Consider the following 19760-nt stretch of genomic DNA (forward strand, 5'->3'; position numbering starts at 1 on the left):
CAGAATCCTTAATTCTGCCTGGGGAAGGAGGTGTGAAATGAATTTTGCTGTGCCAGGCTAGAGCAGCGGGATAAGCTGCTTACCAGCGAAATTCAACCAACTTCCCAAAGAATTGTCACTAAAATATGTTTACACAAGTGGGAAGAGGAGGAGTATGCTCCAATTGTCAAAAACCCGTGTTTGCCTCAACTTCTCGGTGAGAGTCGTTAAAAACTCATCAGGCAGAAGCTTCCCAAGGTGCATCTCACCTTTCCTGGTGGCTGCGTGAGCAGCTCCCGGGTCTGTTCCAGAGATTTGCCAAGTACCTCTTCAGGCTGGCGGAAAGATGACAGCAACTGGTGTTAAGTGCTCTCAGCACCTCCCTGTGAGTGCGTGCTGTGCTCTGCTCCCCGAGGGAACCGTTTGGAAGGCGGCTTTTGGAGAGCACAGAGGCGTTCTGACGCCAAGGAAAGGGACACAAACAGCCCAACGGCTCCAGCTGGGTACAAGCAAGGGCACCCAGCAAAAGCACAGATTATTTGATTGCCTGACAGGCAGGCTTGAAAGCAGACAGGCAATTTGTTCTGGGAAACATAAACAGCAACACATTTGGAGGGAAAAAGAAAAGCAAACCCAATTCCTGAATGACTCCTATTGCTGTTTGGGCATGGCCAAACAGCCAGCACACTCTGGAGGGAGGAAAGGGGGTGAAGGCTCCTTAGAAATGATCACTAGGACATGTGGGTTCTGCTGGAGCACCTCTATCCCTGGCTGAGACACTCTCCACCTCTACCACAGCATGATTCCATATCCATGGAAGCAACTAGGAATGGGCAGCAGCACCTGTTTCGTTACAAAACACCCAAGCACCAGCACCTTCCATTTTCCAAAGCGTTCATCCTAGGGCAAGTTGAAATCCTGTGTCGCTATTTTTACCAAATGTAGAGATTTACAGGAAAAAAACAACGTTGTCTTGAGATCTCTGAAGGATTCACAATGGAATCAAAGAGCTTGGTGCTGCTTTTAATGGAGAAACCACCTACAAGGCATATGTTTTTTGACACGCTCCGAAACGGTCACTGGAAAGAGCTCTAACCGTCAGTGCTTTCTTATTATCATAGCTATGTGCTGTGCTGGAAGTTTAATTACAGAAACTATCAATGCAACAGGAGATAAACACTTTGCTTTTGAAGGGAATTAATTTATTTGGAGATCTACATCACACAGGCACGCTGCTGGAGATCCAAGCAATGCCTGACCTCAATATCGTTAAATCGTGCTCCGGCGAAGCTCTCCTGGATTTTAAATACTTATTTTAAGAACAAACTTCCCTCTTCTGAAAAAACCCCCACATTTCAACACCGGTGATGCCCCAAAAGCCCCAGTTCTAGTCGTTTTCTTGGAAAACCAGCAATCCACAGACATCAAAGAGGCAACTTTGTGATGTTTTGGGGAAAGGAGGAGGAAGGCAACCCCAAAGAAGAGGGCAGTGGGAAAAGCTGCAGGGAAATGCCATGGTTCCCATGCTTTGGAGGAGTCATGAGGCATCCCAGCTTGGAGTTCCCAGGTTCCCACTGAAGATTCATGTCCTATAAAACCTTTCACTGAGGGATCATGCACAGAGCAGACCCGCCATGGCTGCCTCAAGAGAAGCACAGCTGCCCAGATGTGGCGTAGTAGCCAGAGGCGTCCGAGGAGAACCTCTGGGAGAGACGCACCGAGTCCAGCTGCACCTCCCCGAAGTGGAAGTTCTCAAAGAGCTGAAAGGAAGAAGAAAATAAAACACTTAAAGGGCATCAGAGGGATGGAGCCTGCAGATGGCCCACAGCTCTCTCGCAGGAGCTGGCCCTGTCAAAAGCCTCTCCTCAGAGCCTGCCTTTAAATCAAAGTGTTCTTTAGGTTGTTTTTCCCACTAAAGACTGCACTCAAACTCTTTTTATCTACAGCAGCAGCTGTTCAAACCTCCCCTGTTTTGCTGTCTGTGTCACTGAGGGAGCGTGGGGAGGCACCACTGCTCAGGAGGCACCAGCCCCGGGTGGCTCCCGAGGTCGCAGGCTCTGCAGCAGCAAGGTTTGAGGCCAGGAGGTTTGCAGACCAATCCAGGCCACAGGATGCAGGACTTAACAGCTACAGCTCAGCCCTAATTCAAAGTAGCAGGCTGGAGGCACAGGGCTCCTCATCCCAGCACTGACCCCGCTTTGTTCAACAAATCCGTCTTTGTTCCGCAAAGACTTGAGTGCAAATTAAGGAAAGCAAGCCAGCTCCAGAGCCCGGGGGGTGTGTCCCTGCCCATTAATCCAACCCACCAAGCAGACAAAAAAAAAATGACATCAGAATTCCTTACAAGAAGTTACTGCTGGAAAAGCATCGAATCCAAGCGCAAAGTGCTCCTCCCGTTCCATTAAGCAGCAGGAAATTGCTCTACCTGGGAACATCAGCTGTGCCTCAGGAAAAGCTTCTCAGTGGAGATGCTAATTTGGAAGCTCTGTTTAACAGGAGAGCTGTGAGTCACCGAGAACCTGAGCAGTGACTTCTCCCCACCTTGGAGATCTCCAGAATGTCCATTCCATCTGTCTCCTATTCAATTTTCTATCTGTCCCTGCAGGCGTGGGCTTGAGGCAGTCCCACAGCCCTTCCTGCCCTTTACAGAAGGCAAGAAGGAAAGCCAACACATTAATCCTCCTGGAGCCAACGGTGCATCAATTCCTCCAAAGAGGGACTGACTGAAATCCCAAATAACTACTTAGCATCTGAAAGGCTGCACTTCACCTCCTCCAAAGAGGCATTTGGCTCTGCCTGGCACTGATTTGGGCACAACTGCTCTTTTGTTGTTTGTCCCAAGAGTATTCTATACCCTTTTTTCCAGAGGAGACCAGCTAGTTTTCTTTCAGGACAATTCCTGGGTTTGCTGTCACTCCACAAAGGAAAAGAGCCATAGGGAAAGTGATTCCCTGCCCATCTTGGGACAGAGCAAAAGACCCCAGGGCAGCAGCGTGGCCTCAAGGGACACTGTGAGCGGTGGCTCCACGGGGTTAGTGCCCTAAAGAGGAGCAGCCTGCAGAAAAGAAGCTAAGGAAGCATCTCAAACCAGGAGAGGAGGAAGAGAGAGGAAGAGAAACGACGACAGCCACACAAACTCCATTTCATACAATTAAAGATTTATACAAGAAAGATTAATTATGTTCCCAAAAGCCTGCGTCTTTCATGTTGGAGGACTTAGGATAAAATGTCTCATTAATAAGAGATGGCAGTAAAAAGGGGTTGGTCACCTTTCTCTTTGTTTTGGCTGACCTCAGAAGGAAGGATGGTTTCCTGCTCTCTGGGGCTGCCTGCACTGCTCTGCCACTGTGCCCACTCACCCCAAACCTTCACACCTGTCCCTGTCACAGTGGCTGCTCACACTGTCACTCCTTCCCACCACAGAGCACTCTCCACCCAGGAAAAACAGGATCACGTCTCCCTTGATTCCTAACAGAGGGAGTGGCAGGTGTGCTGGGAAGCAAGGAGTACTAGGGTTTGAAGAGGGCCCCCTCCAGTGCCTAAAGGGGCTCCAAGGGAGCTGGACAGGGACTCTGGACAAGGGCATGGAGTCATGGGACAAAGAGGAATGGCTTCCCACTGCTGGAGCATGATTCAGATACTGGGAAGAAATTCCTCCCTGTGAGGGGGGCAGGCCCTGGCACAGGGTGCCCAGAGAAGCTGTGGCTGTCCTGTCCCTGGAAGTGCAAGGCCAGGTTAGATGGGATTGGAGCACTCTGATCTCAGGTGTTCCTGCCCATGGCAAGAGGGATGGAATGAGGTGGACTTTAAGGTCCCTTCCAACACAAACCATTCCAGGACTCCATGAAGAAAACAAATTAAACACTGGGATGTGCCAGACCCATCAGCAGCACAAAATAACCAAAGGAAGAGTTTTGTTTATGCTATTGCTGCACACCACAACCTGTTTTTCTTACTAAACACAGGTACTTCAAAGCAAAAATTAGTTAATGAGACAAACCCTTCCTGAGCCCCTCTTGCTTCACACAGCCTCAGTAGGCATGTCACAGCAGAAGGATGATTGGGAAGTCCCGGAAGACACTGCCCAGGTCAAGGGCCCTCCATTTGTACACTGCTAAAAGTGCAGCAAAGCCATTGTACCAAAGCACTTTGTATTCCCTTGGCTTTTTTAAGATTCACCACCTCCCGTGTGTTCGAGCAGCTGTGTGTTTCCCAGGGAGGAACGCTGCTAGAACTATTGATTTTTGGTAATGTGGCTGTACTTTCTGAGAGTAAACATGCTGCAAGATTTAGAGGACAACCACAGACAGTTTTTTCTGCTCTTGTTTCAGGCTGGCTTCTCACTGACGCTCCTGTGATCCCTGAGGCTTCCCATGACAGAAACCACCGGACTCCAGGCACGGAGATCACTGCACATCTGAGACCTGCCTCAGGCAGCGTGGAGAGAGGCCCCTCAAACATCATCCTCAACACCTCTGGAACACCAGGAATCCTCCAACACCTCTGGAACACCAGGAAGTGGCTTCCCATCACAAAAGCATCCTGCACTCGGGTCCCTAGGGACTTGGGAAGAGATTGCAGAGAGCCAAGCCTCTGCTTTTGACTTTCACTTCTATTTATCTTGAGGAGAAGCCAAGCAGAGCCAAGAAAGATATTTATAACTCCCCCCTCTCCCCAGCCACCACGGAAACGCTCTGGTTTTGGAGGAGTCCTGGAGCACAGCTGATTAAATGCCTCCTGGGAAAGCATCTCAGCATTTTTTATTCTGCACCAGGAAAGAAGGTACCTGGAGGTTGTTGCCTTTCAGAAGCTGATAACCCCAAGATTGGCTGACTCCCCTTCCCATCCTTCCCTATGGCTGCCAAGGGCCTACCTTTCCCTGAAAAGGCTGCAGGGAACACGAGGAGATGTGGATCAGGAGCAGCCAGGAGGGAGGCAGGGGAGGAGAAATGCAATCACCCGCAGAGCCGTGTCATTTGATTGGAGTGGGACGCAAGGCTCAGCAAAAGCACAGTAATTCTATAAATCCAAACATGCCAAAGGATTTATGGCCTCGATGCCCAAGGAATAAATAAGAGGATGGAGGCTGGGATTTTTTTTTTAAAGTATTATAAATGAGAATGAACCTGATGGAGGTAAAGGTCAGCTTACAGAATCAACACCACGCATGCAGTGCAAGCTACTAACTCCCATCAAGGGAATAGCACTTAGAGGACTAAGTGCCCTCCATCTCCCTGCTGCCTTCCCAAATTGAATTAGAATGGAATAAGGAAAGAGCACTGTTAACTTTTAACCCCAGACCCAGCACCTCCAAGCAAACGCTCCAGGGATGCGTCCTGCCTTTCAAGCCACAGAGAGGTTTGGGCAATGCTCAGTGAGGATGCCTGCATCTCCCATGGGACAGAGCAGGTGCCTGGAGAGTGGCAGCAGCAGCATCCCAGGATCTGTGGGGGATGGCACAGACTACAGCCACACTGACCTCCCCAAAAGCCATGAGCTCCCAAGAGAAGGAGAGAACTGGATGATGGATAACCCATATTTCACAGGTCAGCCTGGAAACTACCGTAGGCCCAAGTGCTCCTCTCTCTCCCTCTCCTGTCCTGGGGACTGGGTCCAAGTACACACCACTCAGGTCATGAGAAAAGGCAGGCAGCCCTGTGGTAGCTCCCAGAAAGCAAGTTTTGCTCCACTTCTCCCCCCAAAGTCATTTATCCTGAGCCAGGAAAATCCAGTAGCACCACTGTCATTTCTGACACCACATTTTCTCCCTTAAGACAATTCTGTTCAGATGCTGGAAACCCTTCTTCCTCTGAGGTCTGTTCCCCTCGATTACCCACAAATTACCCAGCAGACCTCCCTCGGGATGAGACAACCATTTTCTGAAAGAAGACAAGAGGCTGAAGACTTGTTTTGGGAGAGAGAGAATCAAACCGCTCACTCCTTGCAAATCTGAGCCAAAACTGCTTGTACAAACTTCAACCTCTAAACCACAACAACTTCCTTATCAAAGGCAGAGCAACAGATCAAACCCAGGATGCCTCTTTGTCACATTTTCTTCCCCTTTTCAAGCCTGTGAAGTAAGTTTTGCTGAGGCAAGGAGGAGGATGCCTCCTCAATGAAGAAGTTAAAACAGGCGCCTAAACACTGTCGTGTTCCCAAGCGCGGGTGTTTGTCAAGCTGTCCTCCTCAGGGGGCTGGCTTCCCACAGACAACCCTCCTGGAATGAGACAGCACCTCTGTGCTCCACCAGCCTGGCAACAACAGCAATAAATCACAGCTAATCCACACAAGGACAGCAGCGATGTGTTTCGGCTCTGGTTATGAAGAGCGGAGGTGCCAACGCAAACCGGGGCTTTTAAATCACCTGTCACGGGCTCAACTAGCATGAGAAATATTAATGGATTCGGCTGGAGGAGCACGGGGAAGTGGGAGGACAAAGTAAGTCCACAGAAGGGAAGGGAAGGGAGTCAGAGGTATTTAAAACTTCCTTCACGTAATCTGTGGCTCGCATTCACGCTGCCTTGGCCTGGATTTTGCCACTACCATCAGGATTATTGATCAGTTTTTAAAGCCTTACATCGTTTACAGTAGTCAGCCAAAAAAAAGACCCATCCTGAATTAATAAGAAGTCCGAGCAGCTCTGCTGAGAGCCTTGGAAATGCCGAGGGAGCAACAACTCACTGCAATGCTTTGCAATTAAAAATTCCCACTAACAAGTAGTGATAACACGGGATAAAAGGGATGTGCACACACACACACACACACACACACACACACCTCTCCCTGGACTCCCAGGGAGGTCTGCTGTGAACTCCAGCCCCAGAAAGCAGTGCCTTAGGGCTGGGCTATTACAGATGAACAGCACAAAACTGTCCCCAGTGACTCAGCGCTGCACCGTGTAATGTCATTAGCCCGTGACAATCCGCCTCACAAACCCCACTGCCCTCGGCAGGCAGCTGAGGGAGGGTCCTGTTTTCACATATCTGGAATGAACACAGAAATTTGCAGCTTCAGAGAGGCTGGGAGGAAGAGGCTCGTAGCTCCAGGAGCCCAAGGCTGTGGATGAGCTTGCTGTCATTCCCACTGCGTGGTCCACACTGATTCTCCTGGGTGGAAAACGTTTATCCACCCCAGGATCCCACCCAGGAAGGGTGTGAACAGCCTGAGCACCACTGGGCTGTGCCTCCATGGTAGAGCACGTGCAGGAGGATCATGCTGACAGTGCTGGGACAGCTCCAACAGGAGATTAAAGAGAGGCTTGGAGGAGCTGGAGCCTTTACAGCTTCAGCTGCTCTGCACCGAGGGACAACGCTCACCAGCACAGCCCCAGCGTGTCCCCATCGGCAGCAGCGGCGAATGAGGGCACAGGCTCGGAAAGCCAGGAGCATTCTGCTGGAAATCAGCATCTTACAGTGCTGCTGTCCCCTCTGGAGAAGGGGAGGAACAAACAACATGCCAGGCACCCACTGACAAGCATGGAGAAAAATTAAGCAGCGTTTCTGAAGAGGTGCCTCAACACAGAGCGACAAAAACTGTCTGTCTGCAGACTTCCTGCACTCTCCCCTGGAAATCTTTCCACCTGGTAAGGGATGATATATTTGAATTAAAGTTTGTAGAACACGTCCACAGCTTGGGATGGAAAACACTGGAGAAGAGCAGAGAACAATCACCCTTCCAAATCATCTGGCCAAAGCACAAGGGCAAATCCCATGCCAGACACAGCAGGAAGGCACTGACTCCTCAGCAAATTCCTGGATTACTGATACCAGCACCAGGCAAAAAGGACTGATGGAGGAAATGGAAAAACAAGGAAAGATTAAAAATCTTAAAAAATTAAATCCTGAAATGTGAATGTAACACTCAGAAACACTGATGGACTCTAAGAGAGTCCAATGAACTCCAGCAAACTCTGTCCATCCGAGTTCCTCTGATTAACCTCCTTTGCTGCACAAACCACAGCCTCCAGTCCTGCTTTTGGGATCCCACCTAGTTGTTTAATGCACCTCAGTCCTGCAGCCTCCCACACAGACCTGCCAGGACCTCTCCAGAAGGCTGGTATCTCCACACCTGTCACAGTTGCCAGGCTGCAGTATGTGCTGGCAGGGCTCCTTCTTCCTCATCCCAAAAAATTCACCAAACCCTGTCCCAGCTGTGACCCAAACTCCCCCAGTCTACGACAGACAAATCCCAAACCACAGCCCCTGGTGGCTCCCAGAAGATGAGACACAACCAGGCAAATTGTCAAGACCTGGGGAGTTTGTTAAATGAATAGATTATTTTTCCTTCTATTTTTGACTTTCAAAATTTTCTGCAACAATTTGGTGCCAAAAAAGGAAATACCTGATTCCTGTGTTATTCACCCTGGACACCACTCCACCAATGATTATCTGTCAGAGGTTTAATTGTGCTTGGAAGCTTGCCAGCAATAATGCACAAGAAGCATAGGAAAAGCAGGCATTCATCCAGAGAGGCAGCTCTTCCCAGCATTCCCAACCTCCTCCCCAAATTAGCAACTGCTTCCTTTCCATGGCTTTTTAAAGGATGGCTGGCTGGCCATCCAACATTTTCCAAGACTGTTCAACAGCCTTGGAGAATGTTGTGCAGAGTCACAAGGGTGGAAGAGGGGTAGGAAGGACAGAGAGGGCAGATGTCACCCAGGCTGTTCCCACCAGCACCAGCCACAAGGCTGCAGATTGTTTTGTTCTGCAAGTGTGCAGCTGGCTCTGGAGTGTCTCTCCATCCCCAATATAGCATCCAGCCCTTCCACCAGGAACAGCCCTTCCCCTCTCCTTTTCTTCCAGCCTCTGGCAAGATTTAAAAGGCACCAGCAGAGACCTTTTCACCTCGTCTCCCTTAGGAAGAATAAAGCAGGCAGACCTCAGGAGGGAGAAAATCTTGTGTCATAGAAGTCCCAGTGGCCTCTCTCTTGGGAGATACCCAAGTCAGGGCTATCTCCTCTATGACACAGGAAAATCCCTCACAATTTTATCACTGGTGCAGTCCCTTGGAAACAACAGCACCACCTCTCTCTGGCAAAGTACCACCAACATAAGAAGCAGCAGCAAGTGCATGGAGAAGGATCCAAGGCACATGATGGGAGGTTTCCTTTTTATATTTTTATTTCCTGAGCCAAAGCAAATGCCACATAAACGCCAAGAAGCCCTTGGTACCTTCTCAGATGCCATCTCATGGGTGCTCTGCACACATTCCATGTAGGAATCATGAAGGGACAAACTGAAGAAAGGAGCAGTGAAGGTCATCAGCTCCACTATCCTTTCCTTCTCCAAGGCAGGAGGAGCCAGGTGGGGGCAGATCCTGGATTAACATCTGGCAGATCCTGGATGAACATCTCTGCTCCCTCAAAACAATCAGGACCCCCTTTTCCCAGCTCCTCTAGAGCAGTGCTTCCTTATCTTCCCTTTTACAAAGATTTTCCTGATCTCTTGCTGCAATTTAAGCCCATTATTTACCACTTTATCATATACTACTGGCAAAAGCATTTCTAAGTTTCAAGAGTTTTTCCTACATGCTGCCCTCCTTCCCTTTATTATCCTTGAAACAACTCTTTCAGCCCCAGCTTGCAGACATTTTCTACCCCTCCAATTATCTTACTGTTGTCCCCTGGGCTCTTTGCACCCATCCATGGTACCCAAAACTGGACAAATCCATCAGCTAAGCACAGTCAGAGGTTCACTTTAAGGATATTTGCCTCTTTTTTTAACTTCCACGGGGTGACTCAGTCTGGAGCAGCCCCCCATAAGCCAAACCCTGGCCTGTTGGGCTGGCACTGAGGAACTTCTCCATCCTACACCGGTGCCACAGCTCCCTCCTGGACCTGTCCTTGTTTGCAGCTGCCTGTTTGTTTCTGCCTGATTTCCCAACATTGTTTGGAGCTCTGTTCCCTCCTACTCTCGTGTGCAACATCCCTGCCTCTCCCCAGCTGGGTTTCACCTGCAGAGCTTGGAGTGCATTTCATGCTGCCCTTAACACCCTCCTGACCTCCACGGGTGGGATGAGTGGGTTTCCAGCTCTGTGAATACGGAGGCAGCTGATCCTTCTGTGACTGCTGCCATGTGAAACCTCAGCTCTTCATAAAACTGGAGCAAAGCCACCCCAGCTGCCAGAGGGTGATGCAGCAGTGGGGAGGGTGACATTCAGCAATAGTCTAAATTAATCTGTCAGGCTGGATTTTTTTCAAACAGAACTGTTCAGGGCTGGGTGCAGGCCTTTGTTCAGCTGAGATCCCCTCCCTCCAGGATCCCCCCCTCCCCACAAGCCAAATCCCTGGTGCTCCTGCCATTGCCACGCTGCAAAACCTTTGCTTTAGCTCACAGTTTTGGGTCTGTTCCCCCCATCACAAATCCATGAAAATTCATGTGCTTCAGGAAATCAAACCCCAGTTGCTATGGTGAAAGGCATTCTGCAAACTAAGAAACAAATACAAGTGGGACATTTGGAGGTTACCAGATTTTTGCACATCTTTCAGACAAGAATAAAAACCTTTCAGCAAATTAAAGGCTTCGATAAGATCCCAGAGCTACACCTCAAACGTGAGGGATTTGCAGTACAACTTAAGGAAATTAATAATCAAACACTGCATTTCTCCACAGGAGCCTCATCCCCATGGCTCCTATTACAGCAAATGCAGCAACAGTTTCTGAGAGCTGGGCTTTGCCTTTGCTGCAGAGATGGCAGGAGGCTTGGGAGGCATCCGGGAACACCGGGACACGGAGCTCCCGTCAGTGTGACCTCTCACTACACCCACCGAGCACCAAGAGGAGGAGTCTAGCTACAGAGCCAGTAAATTAATTCAGACAGACACAGAAAATTATCCAGCAGAAGGGTCATGGCACCTTGGGGATGAACTGTCTACTTTTGCTAATCAGTAGGTTGGGGTTTTTTGCATTTAATGGGCTGGGTCCTTGCCTTCTATTAAGGCACTGCCGTAATTCAACCCCTGCCAGCTCCACGGAGAAAAATTGTCCTCTAAAGATCAGATAGGTGACACTGCCCTGGCTGGCTGGTGGCACAGCAGGGATCTCAGGGAAGTGAGGAGGGGGAATGCTCACTGGGTGGGAGGCAGAGGCACCCACAGAACCTCCAAAAGGCTCAGCTGCTGGCCTGGGTGGGAGTGCAGAGGTGCAGGGGAAAGAGCATTCAGAGCTCTTTTCTCCACAAACCGTCCTCCAGCTCTCACAGCTCCTGCTAAAATTAGTCAGAGGGGGGTAGAGCACCTCTAAGAGAAAAAAAAAAGGCTTTTCCTTTTCTTGGTGAGGTCACCAAAGAGATCTCTGTCATGCAAAGACAGCACAAACCTTCTGCACTGCGTTCTCCTCAGTGCAGTAGCTCAGCCTTCCCCCAAAACCTCCAACACTGCCTCCAAGGCCTAAACACTCCAACAAAGATATCTTCCCTCCTTTGTCTGCTCTGATTTTTCAAATGCCACTTCAGATTCCTGTTTCATCAAATGCAAATAACATGAATATGGCTTTTTCTCCCCCTGAAGAATATAATTCGCAGGAAAGCATTTTCACAGCAACCCCAATTTAATCTTTTTTTTTTTTTCCCCATGATTATACAAACTGATCTCCAGTCTCATCTGCTCAACTGTCACATCCTCTCATCCCACTGTTGCTCTAATTGCACGCTGCTGAGCCCCCTCGATTGTTCCGGTACCTCTTGGTAATGGCAGGACTTCTCCCCTCTGCAAAGTGCCAGCACAGCCTTTCATTTCTGCTTTTGATTCTTCTGTAAAAACGAGGTGAGGAAAGCACTGGCTTATTTCTGAGATCCTGATGTTGCACCACAATCTCTTACTCAGTCTTCCCTCACCTCAGTGGATTCTTTGTTTGGTATTTTTAACTCTAAACTTTCCAAGCAGCCACCTCCTGTTAGGTATTTGTATCTGCTGTCAGTCCTACTTTGGAGCTACATCTTTACCACCTTGCTGAGGATAACAAGATGTTCTTACCCTTTCTGAACACCAGGCAGTCTTGATCCCCACCTAACGCCGGTCCTTTGGCTCTTTGATTCACCTCAGCTTAGAAATAGATCAGGAAGAGACTCAGCCTCCTTAAATCCACAAACAAAATTTACACAAAAGGCCTGGGTTCCAACTGCTGCAGAACACAAGACAAACTCCTCATCTGCAAGCGGAGCTGGCTCTGCACAGGGCCACACATTCATTTGTTTAGAGCTTGGTGGGCTTGGGGTATTTTGAAGGGTCAGGGGTTTATTCAGGCCAAGGTTTTTCTTTTCCACTGCAATTCTCTCTGTGGCATTACATCAAAAGTTTTAAACTGAACTGCTGCATGCCACAGCCACCACACTGCTCTTACCCAGCAGGACAGACACACTGACAGGGAACACCACAGGCTCTCCAGAGTATCAGACAGTAAATGCACTTTTCCCCTGCTCCCAGGGAAAGCAGGTACAGTGCCATAACTCAATACACTTATGCAGGCCTCAAAAGAGAAGGAGCCTCATCAAGTGATGCCTTATCTGACCTAGAAGCCCTCCCTGGGCACTCTTGCAGCCCTGCTGCAGGACCAGGGCACTGCAGCATGTGTCACCACCTTGGCTGATCCCATTCCCAGTCTTCCATCCCAGCTTAAAGTCTCCCCTAATGCCCTAAAGACATAAGATGTGCAGCTTTCTGCTGCTGTACCTCAGTAGCTGTTCCCTCAATATTTAATCTTGTAAGCTGTTAATGCACGGATCTGTGCTAAGCGGCAGAGTTCAGCTTTTTCTGCACTCAGAATTTGCTTCCTTCTTGTCTGAACGTGGCAAAGGCCATTCATTTACTTCTCAGACCTCAACTCGAGCCAAAATTCATTCCATTTTGACCCAGTGAGAGTCCAGGTGGTTTTCTTCCTTTCCCTTAAACGCGCAACAGAAATTTTCAGCCAGCCGGCCTTTTTGCATTTCTTTTCCTTTTTATTTATTCACTGCAGCCTTAGCTGGATTTTTTTTCCCCACTAAACAAAACCAAATAAAAGCCCGGAGGCAGCGCAGCCTCGTCTCCGGAGATGCCGGCAGCTGCCCTGGGTGCCTCGGTGCCAGCGCTGTGCCAGCTGCGGCGCAGGGAGCACGGCAGGGAGCTGCCAGCCTGGCATCTCCCCCAGGCCTGGCCCTGCCCGAGCTGCTGAGGCCTTTCAGCAGGAACTGCTGCCTCCTCTCTCCGCTCTCCCGACTCTTTCCTGCCTCCTCCCTCCACTCTCCTGACCAGAGAACGATTTCGGTGCATGGTTGGGATGTTCAAAGCCAGCCTAGAGGGAATATGTATGGCTCCATGTCCATGAAGCATCCCCAGCTTTTTGGCACTAGAGCAGAGAAGTGCAAAGCCAAAGCTCTGTTGGACACAAATCTCACACGGCCCCTTGGGCTCTCAGCTCCACCTAGGCCAGGAAACCTTTTCAGGGATATTCTTCAAGACAGAAGTAATTTAAACTCCCGAACGCAAGTCATCCTACAGGATCTATTTTCTGAGCAGTGTGGGAAGGTTCCGGCCTGCACAACCATTTATTAGCACAAATAGGAGTGTATGTTTAACTCTGTGGAACGGGTAGAACAAAGGATTATTAAATAAAAATTCTGATTAGTTCAGCTGAAAGCAAAATACCAGCTGGAGCCTGGTGTAGCGCAGGCATGTTATCAGCAAACATGTGCTGCCAGCGCATCTGCACACACACACACAGACACACACACCCCAGCTCTGACCATGGGGAGCCTCAGCCTGCAACAGCAGAGCCACAGCACTCCCATCGTGCTCTGTGCCCCGACAGCTCCAGTCCTGCCCCGAGCCTTTGGCCCTACAGGGCTGCACAATGGGAATGAGAGTGATGAAACCTGAGTTTTCCCACTTACCCTCCTACCAGCAGCCATGCTTTGTTAGTGTTCCAAGTGGGAACACAGCCACTCAGCAGAGCTATCACAGAGTCCCACCGCCTGGAATCACATGCAGGGCACATGGCTCTCCCTCCCACCACCCTGCCTAAGTGCAGCCATATTCATTAACAGCCCGTCCTTTAGATCCTGGTGCAAAAGTTAATGAAGGCACTTTGTGAGAGGGCAGCCTCCCCAGCACAAGATAAATAATGGATATAAAAGCAGGCTGGGAGGGAACTGGTGCATCCCTGCAAGGTCATGCTGGAATGCATCAGTGGCTCACTGAGGCTGGGCTCCTCCAGTAAGAAGCCTGGAGCTATTTATGACTCATGTAATTAATTAATGCCAACGGGCGCTCTGCTGCAGGCACGTGGGAGAGCAAAGGGAAATACGAAGTGGGCAGGTTAGGAAATGTAGTGGAGGTGGGAGAGAAGGATGACATTTCTTGTGGCAAGACATGCTTTGAAGTAATTACCAGCAGTCCAAACAGCCAGCAGCTCTTTTGGCTACGTCAGTACAAAATCAATTAGGAGCTTTAAAAATGCATTGGGCTCACATTTCCCAGAGCATCAAGGATAAGAAGCAGCCTTGGAAGGAGAGCAGTTGCATTTCCAAGCACCGTGCACCTTAAGACCCTTCCCCAGATCCTCAGACCCCACAAACGGTGTGACCAGCAGAGGGAGCATCGTTAATACCGTCTTAGTCACACACACTTTGGGATGAGAGCACAGAGGAAGAGCCACAGTTTGATTTTACGTGTCTCTAAAGCCTGAGGACCAGTTTAACAGAAGCAGGAGAAAGGAGTGAAGGTGATCGTGGAGAAAGCAGAGTCCTGCAGGCACTCAGGGCTCCTGACATAAATCTCCCCCTTCGAAAGCCAGCTCTCCCAACACTGGGAGCTATCCAAAACTGCAGATCACGTCAAGAAAGCGACCAGGGCTGTGGCTTCCCTGCTCCAGCTTGCAATACTGCAGTCTCACACTGCACACTCAACATGTGGTGACGCTGAGTCATGACACGATGCTCGCACAGACCGTTTGAGGACAATGAGAGCTTAACCTAATTTTGTCCCTTTGTTTGTCCTCTGCACACAGATCAATCAGTTCCACTCCCTGACTTCACATCCCCCTGCATCCAGTGCCTGATACATTATTAAGACTGTAAATACAAATAAAGCTCACTCTTCCCCTCCTCTGGGAGGGCTCTAAAGTCCTTCTGGGTTGTCCAGCTCCCACCCAGCCTGCATCCTCTCTCATGTATCTTCATTGCCAGAATATCTTCTTATCCTTCCCAAATGTACCCATGCATTGTCCTCGCTCCCTCTTATCAGAGCTGCCTGCAACAAATCCTCTCACACAATGAGGATTGGAAATTTGCTTACAAGCTGGTGCTGTTTTCCATTTCTGCTCCTCTGTGCATCTCTTTTCTCTCTGGACACTTGCAGGGGTCAAGCAGCATAGCATCAGTCTGCCACAGCCATCTGGATGAGCAGCAGAGGCTGCCTGCAATCCCAACCCTGGTTGGCAAAGCCTGGGAGTCTGCAGCGTGCTCCCCTTTGAGCCTTTCCCAACCTCCACACTCTGGGGGATGGTGTTTTCTAACCTCTGATCACTGCCAAAGCCCTCGGATCCTGGTGGGACTCCCTACCACTACCCAGCATTTTTCTGGAGCAAATCAACCACAGAGATTAAAAACCAAAAAGGAAAGAGTAAGTAAAAGGAGAGTGGGGTTTAGTTTCATAAATATATATGAGTAGAACAAGAGCAACGAAGTGCTTCTTTCTGGTGGGCTGAGAATCAACTCGAGCCTGAGTCTCCAGGGTAAAACAGGAGCGAAGTAAACGACAACACGAACACCCACTTAGCATTCGTGCTTCATATCCCTGCTCTGAGCCTCAGCAGCTTCAGGAATGCTCCTGTTAAATACTGCAATGCTCCCAGTTACCACTGATCTGGACTGTTTATTTTCTGAACAGATTCCCCCCTCTCTCCCCCCTCCCCCCCACCCCAAAAGCCCCAGGAGATCCCATAAGCCTAAGACAAAAGAAGTCTAGAAGAGGTGCTTCAACCTCTTCTGGCTATACAATATCCATAGCTGGCTCCATTTCCCTAATTGTTTCATACTGACCTTGAGGATATTTTGGCCATTAAATGACTCCCGCTCCTTGAGAGATGATTTACCAGGCATTGTGTTGTTTCGTTCTTCAGCTGTAGAGAGAAAAGCCACCACCAGAATGAGCTTCAGATGGGAGAACTCTGTGTGCTGTACTTCACCCCCCACTCTGTCCCTCCCCAAAGTCAGCTGCCAGCTAATAAACCATCTTTTCCCAGTTCTCAGTGCAAAAAAATCCCACTTCCACTTGGATTTTAGGAGGAAAAGGGCTGGAACTGGTGCCTCTATCGGGATCACCTCTGTTACCTGGAGGAAAGGCCCCAAACCACAGCTACGGCCATGGTGACTCTGTAGGGCTGACTGCTCAGTGCAACACACCTGCTTCTCTCTGGCTCGTTTTCATCCTTCATCCTACCATGTCAGGCTGCGAGACAGCACTTGCATGGCCTGGAACAGCCCCAGATCCCAGGCTGAGCATGCCAGCACAACGCCCGGCGGGATGCGGACGAACCCGACACAAACCTGTGCTGCCTGCACCCTACGTGTGCTGTGGATGCTTCTGTGGGGTGGGCACACAGCCACACACACACACACACACAGAGACATTCAGAACAGCACCCCAGGCCTACAGCAGCTGCCAAAAGCCTACGTCTGAGATCCATTTCCCCAGAGCACGGCTGGGTTCTTATATAATCCCCAAGTCCATGATCTGTTCCTTCCACAGGACCTCTGCCTCACTCAGTGAATATATTCAGTATTTCTTTTTCATCTCCATCATTAACTATGAAGTCCCCCTCACATCCAGCTTGCTGTTCAAATCCTGTATGGAATACAAAGAGAGTTCAATGGCTGCCTGCAGAATGCTGGCGGAATGCTCTCCCCATTGTGTCTGAATGCCTCTCATGCCTCATGGGGCTGTGCAGAATATAGACTCAGGGTGCCAGGCCCAGCTGCCCATGTGCAGAGCCACATCAGCACTCTGGGCTCACATTTTCAGGGCTCAGTTTGAGAGCCCAATCTTTACAGGGTTTCTGTGCCCTGGGTGTGCTTGTTTGACTTCAAGCAGCAGTCAGAGCCAAACCTGCCCAGAAGACAATGACACAAATCACCTGCTGTTATCACTGTCCCTGCAGAGATTCAGAGAGGCAACAACTAAAGAATTCTTGACACAACCTATTGCAGTGCACAGGGGCCACCGTGCCAGAGCATGCACGTTTGCACATGGAGAAGCAGGCTGTAAGACACTGCCCCTCCCCAAGGATGATGCTTTTAGGGCTGCTTTATAAAGTAATATGATCAGAACCATGCTACAGACAGCCAGAGCAGACAATCTTTTGGCAGAGACAGCAGACGCCATACACTCAAGAACAGCTCACATTCAGCTCTGCATCACATTCATCTGTCTGCATCTGATTTAAGGAGAAAGACAATGGAATCACTTTCCTAAAGAAATGGGCAGTCTCTAAGTTAACCAAAGAGGATTATGTTTTCATCTTGTTTGAAGGTCAGCACAACACATGGAGTTGTTACCCAGCCCAAGATCTCACCTCCATGAGGAGTGGCTGAGGTCACCTGCCATGTTCAGCCTGAAGGAGACTGAGGGGACACCTCATCAGGGTGTGCAGCTTCCACACAAAGGGCAGTGCAGGAGCAGCTCTGATCTCTGCTCTCTGTGACCAGGGGCATTGCTGGAGCTGTGCCAGGGGAGGTTGGATATTGGGAAAAGGTTCTTTGCCCAGAGGGAACACTGACCAGGCTCCCCAGGAAATGGTCAGAGCTCCAAGGCTGCCAGAGCTCCAGGAGTGTTTGGACAATGCTCTCAGGCACAGGGTGGGATTGTTGGGGTGTCCTGGGCAGGGCCAGGAGCTGGGCTGGATGATCCTTGGGGTTCCCTTCCCACTCAGGACATTCTATGATTCAACTTGAACATATTTTTCCCTAGCCCAGATACGACGAGTGCTACAGGATGCCAAGGTTTTGAACCTATGACTTTTGTTCATTGCTTTATTTTCTTCTGGGTTTTATCAGCAGACATGTTCCCCCCAGCCCTGTAGGTAAGGAAAACCACACTGAAAAAGCAAACAACAAAAGCATGTGCCGAGAAATTGTTGGAAGGGAGAAATGGGACTACTTTAAATGCATTTAGCAGCAAGGATGAAGGCTCTACGTACTTGGATCTTTCCTGAAGAGAGTGTTCATGACTGTGGCATGCAGCTTCACCCTGTCCCATTCTTTAAGCATCAGGCCAGAGGCCACAAAGCGCTCCACCAGCTGATCAGCGACCATCTGCAGCCTGGGAAGCAAAGAGAAAGAACAGGGCCACGTTAAACAAGGAGCCTCTGCAGCATCAGCTTTGGGCTTTTCAGCCAGAAGGGCAGCAAGTGTGAAATGAAGTCTCTGCATGCACACAGGAAAGGGAGCTAGTCCCTGATGGAAAGCGAGCAGAGGCATCAGCATTCAGCTCTAATGCAAAAAGTTCTGACTGTTGCACAAAGCCTCCTCTGTGATCGCTTCTGCTGCAAATATTCCACGAGGAAGGGCAGATTTAGCACAGCAGAGAGCTCGCTCACAGTGACAGATGTTACTGGGAGCTGAAGGATGCATCTTTCTACTGCCAGGAAACACAATGTGACTCTCCTTGCAAATGCTAAATCTGCACACCCGCAGGGGCTTGGGCACCTTGGCTCCCAGAGGATGTGCTCAGGGACTGCTGCAGCCTGGCTCCTCTCTGCCCCAGAAAACCAACCCAGCCACTGGGCTTGCTGTCTGGGAGAGCCCAGAACGTGGTGACAGGGCCACAAACCCTGTCAGCACATCCTGGTGAACACTCCAGCTTTGGAGCTACTGAGCAAGCAAAATCCAAGGACTTTGTCCCACCTTTGTGTCTGGCCTTGACTGTCAGGATCTGAGGGCAGACCCATCCTAGGACAGGCAGCAGGAGCAGGGATCAGAGCAATGTGCTCATGTCTAAGGGGCTGAAGGAGCTTCCAGGCTGCTGCTGTGCCCAAAAAACTTCTGCAGTGCCTGATTCTTACCAAAGGTAGAGAGGATATGCCAGAATGAGAGCTCCCCATCTCTGAAAATAAGGCCAGAGGGTATTCAGTCTGTGCAGAAGAATCTGAGCTTCTCCCAGCACGTCCCAGGGAGGAGAGAGCTTTCTGCTCTGTGAGATCCCACTACGTTGGTGTCTCAGCTGTGGCAGAGCATGGCCTGTCCCCAGAGCCTGGGGCTGCCACGCTCTGGATGCCAGCTCTGACCCCACTGCTGGCTTTGGGCTGCCCCTCACGGGCTGCCAGCCCCCATGTGACCATTTCAAGACTCTCAAACTACCAATTGTCACGGCTTTTTACTATTTTCTGGCTTTACTTCAGTGATTTTTAAAATTAGGAATGACAAAGATTAAATGAATATCATTACAGACAATACTAAAACAAATTAACAGAGAATAGCTCAAGTGAAAATGGTGCTTTATTATGTTATAAAGTTAATCAAGGAAATAAAACAAATTAGAATGAATTATAATGGAAATTATTTGCCATGTGGGAGGCATCAGAGCATGATCCCTCTTTCAGTCTGAGCCATTATATGTGCAGAAGGGCTTGCCAACCCCTAATTCTGTCTGCAGTTATGCAAGCTAAGTCAGGATAAATCAAATCTCCTGCTTTACAGCTTAAGCTGATCAAGATCATCCAAAGATCAGGAAGGAACTCCACCCCTCAGCCATGCCAGGAACTACACAGAGCTAACAGGACATCTTGCATGAGACAGGAAGGCACACACCT

General features: G+C 49.6%; 1 protein-coding gene across 2 annotated transcripts in view; it reads right to left on the minus strand.

Moving 5' to 3' along the window:
- Positions 1–1159: 1159 nt before the first annotated feature.
- ASCC1 (activating signal cointegrator 1 complex subunit 1) overlaps positions 1160–19760 on the minus strand; it is a 34767-nt gene continuing 16166 nt past the window's right edge. For both annotated transcript variants that reach the window (XM_059850962.1, XM_059850963.1), the window contains exons 8-10: positions 18150–18271; positions 15994–16073; positions 1160–1739 (exon numbers count right to left, since the gene is read on the minus strand). In XM_059850962.1, the coding sequence (XP_059706945.1) occupies positions 1623–1739; positions 15994–16073; positions 18150–18271 (319 nt within the window). In that variant the 3' untranslated portion in view covers positions 1160–1622. The remainder of the gene's footprint in view (positions 1740–15993; positions 16074–18149; positions 18272–19760) is intronic.

This window comes from Haemorhous mexicanus, chromosome 7 (assembly GCF_027477595.1).
Source record: "Haemorhous mexicanus isolate bHaeMex1 chromosome 7, bHaeMex1.pri, whole genome shotgun sequence".
Taxonomy (NCBI): domain Eukaryota; kingdom Metazoa; phylum Chordata; class Aves; order Passeriformes; family Fringillidae; genus Haemorhous; species Haemorhous mexicanus.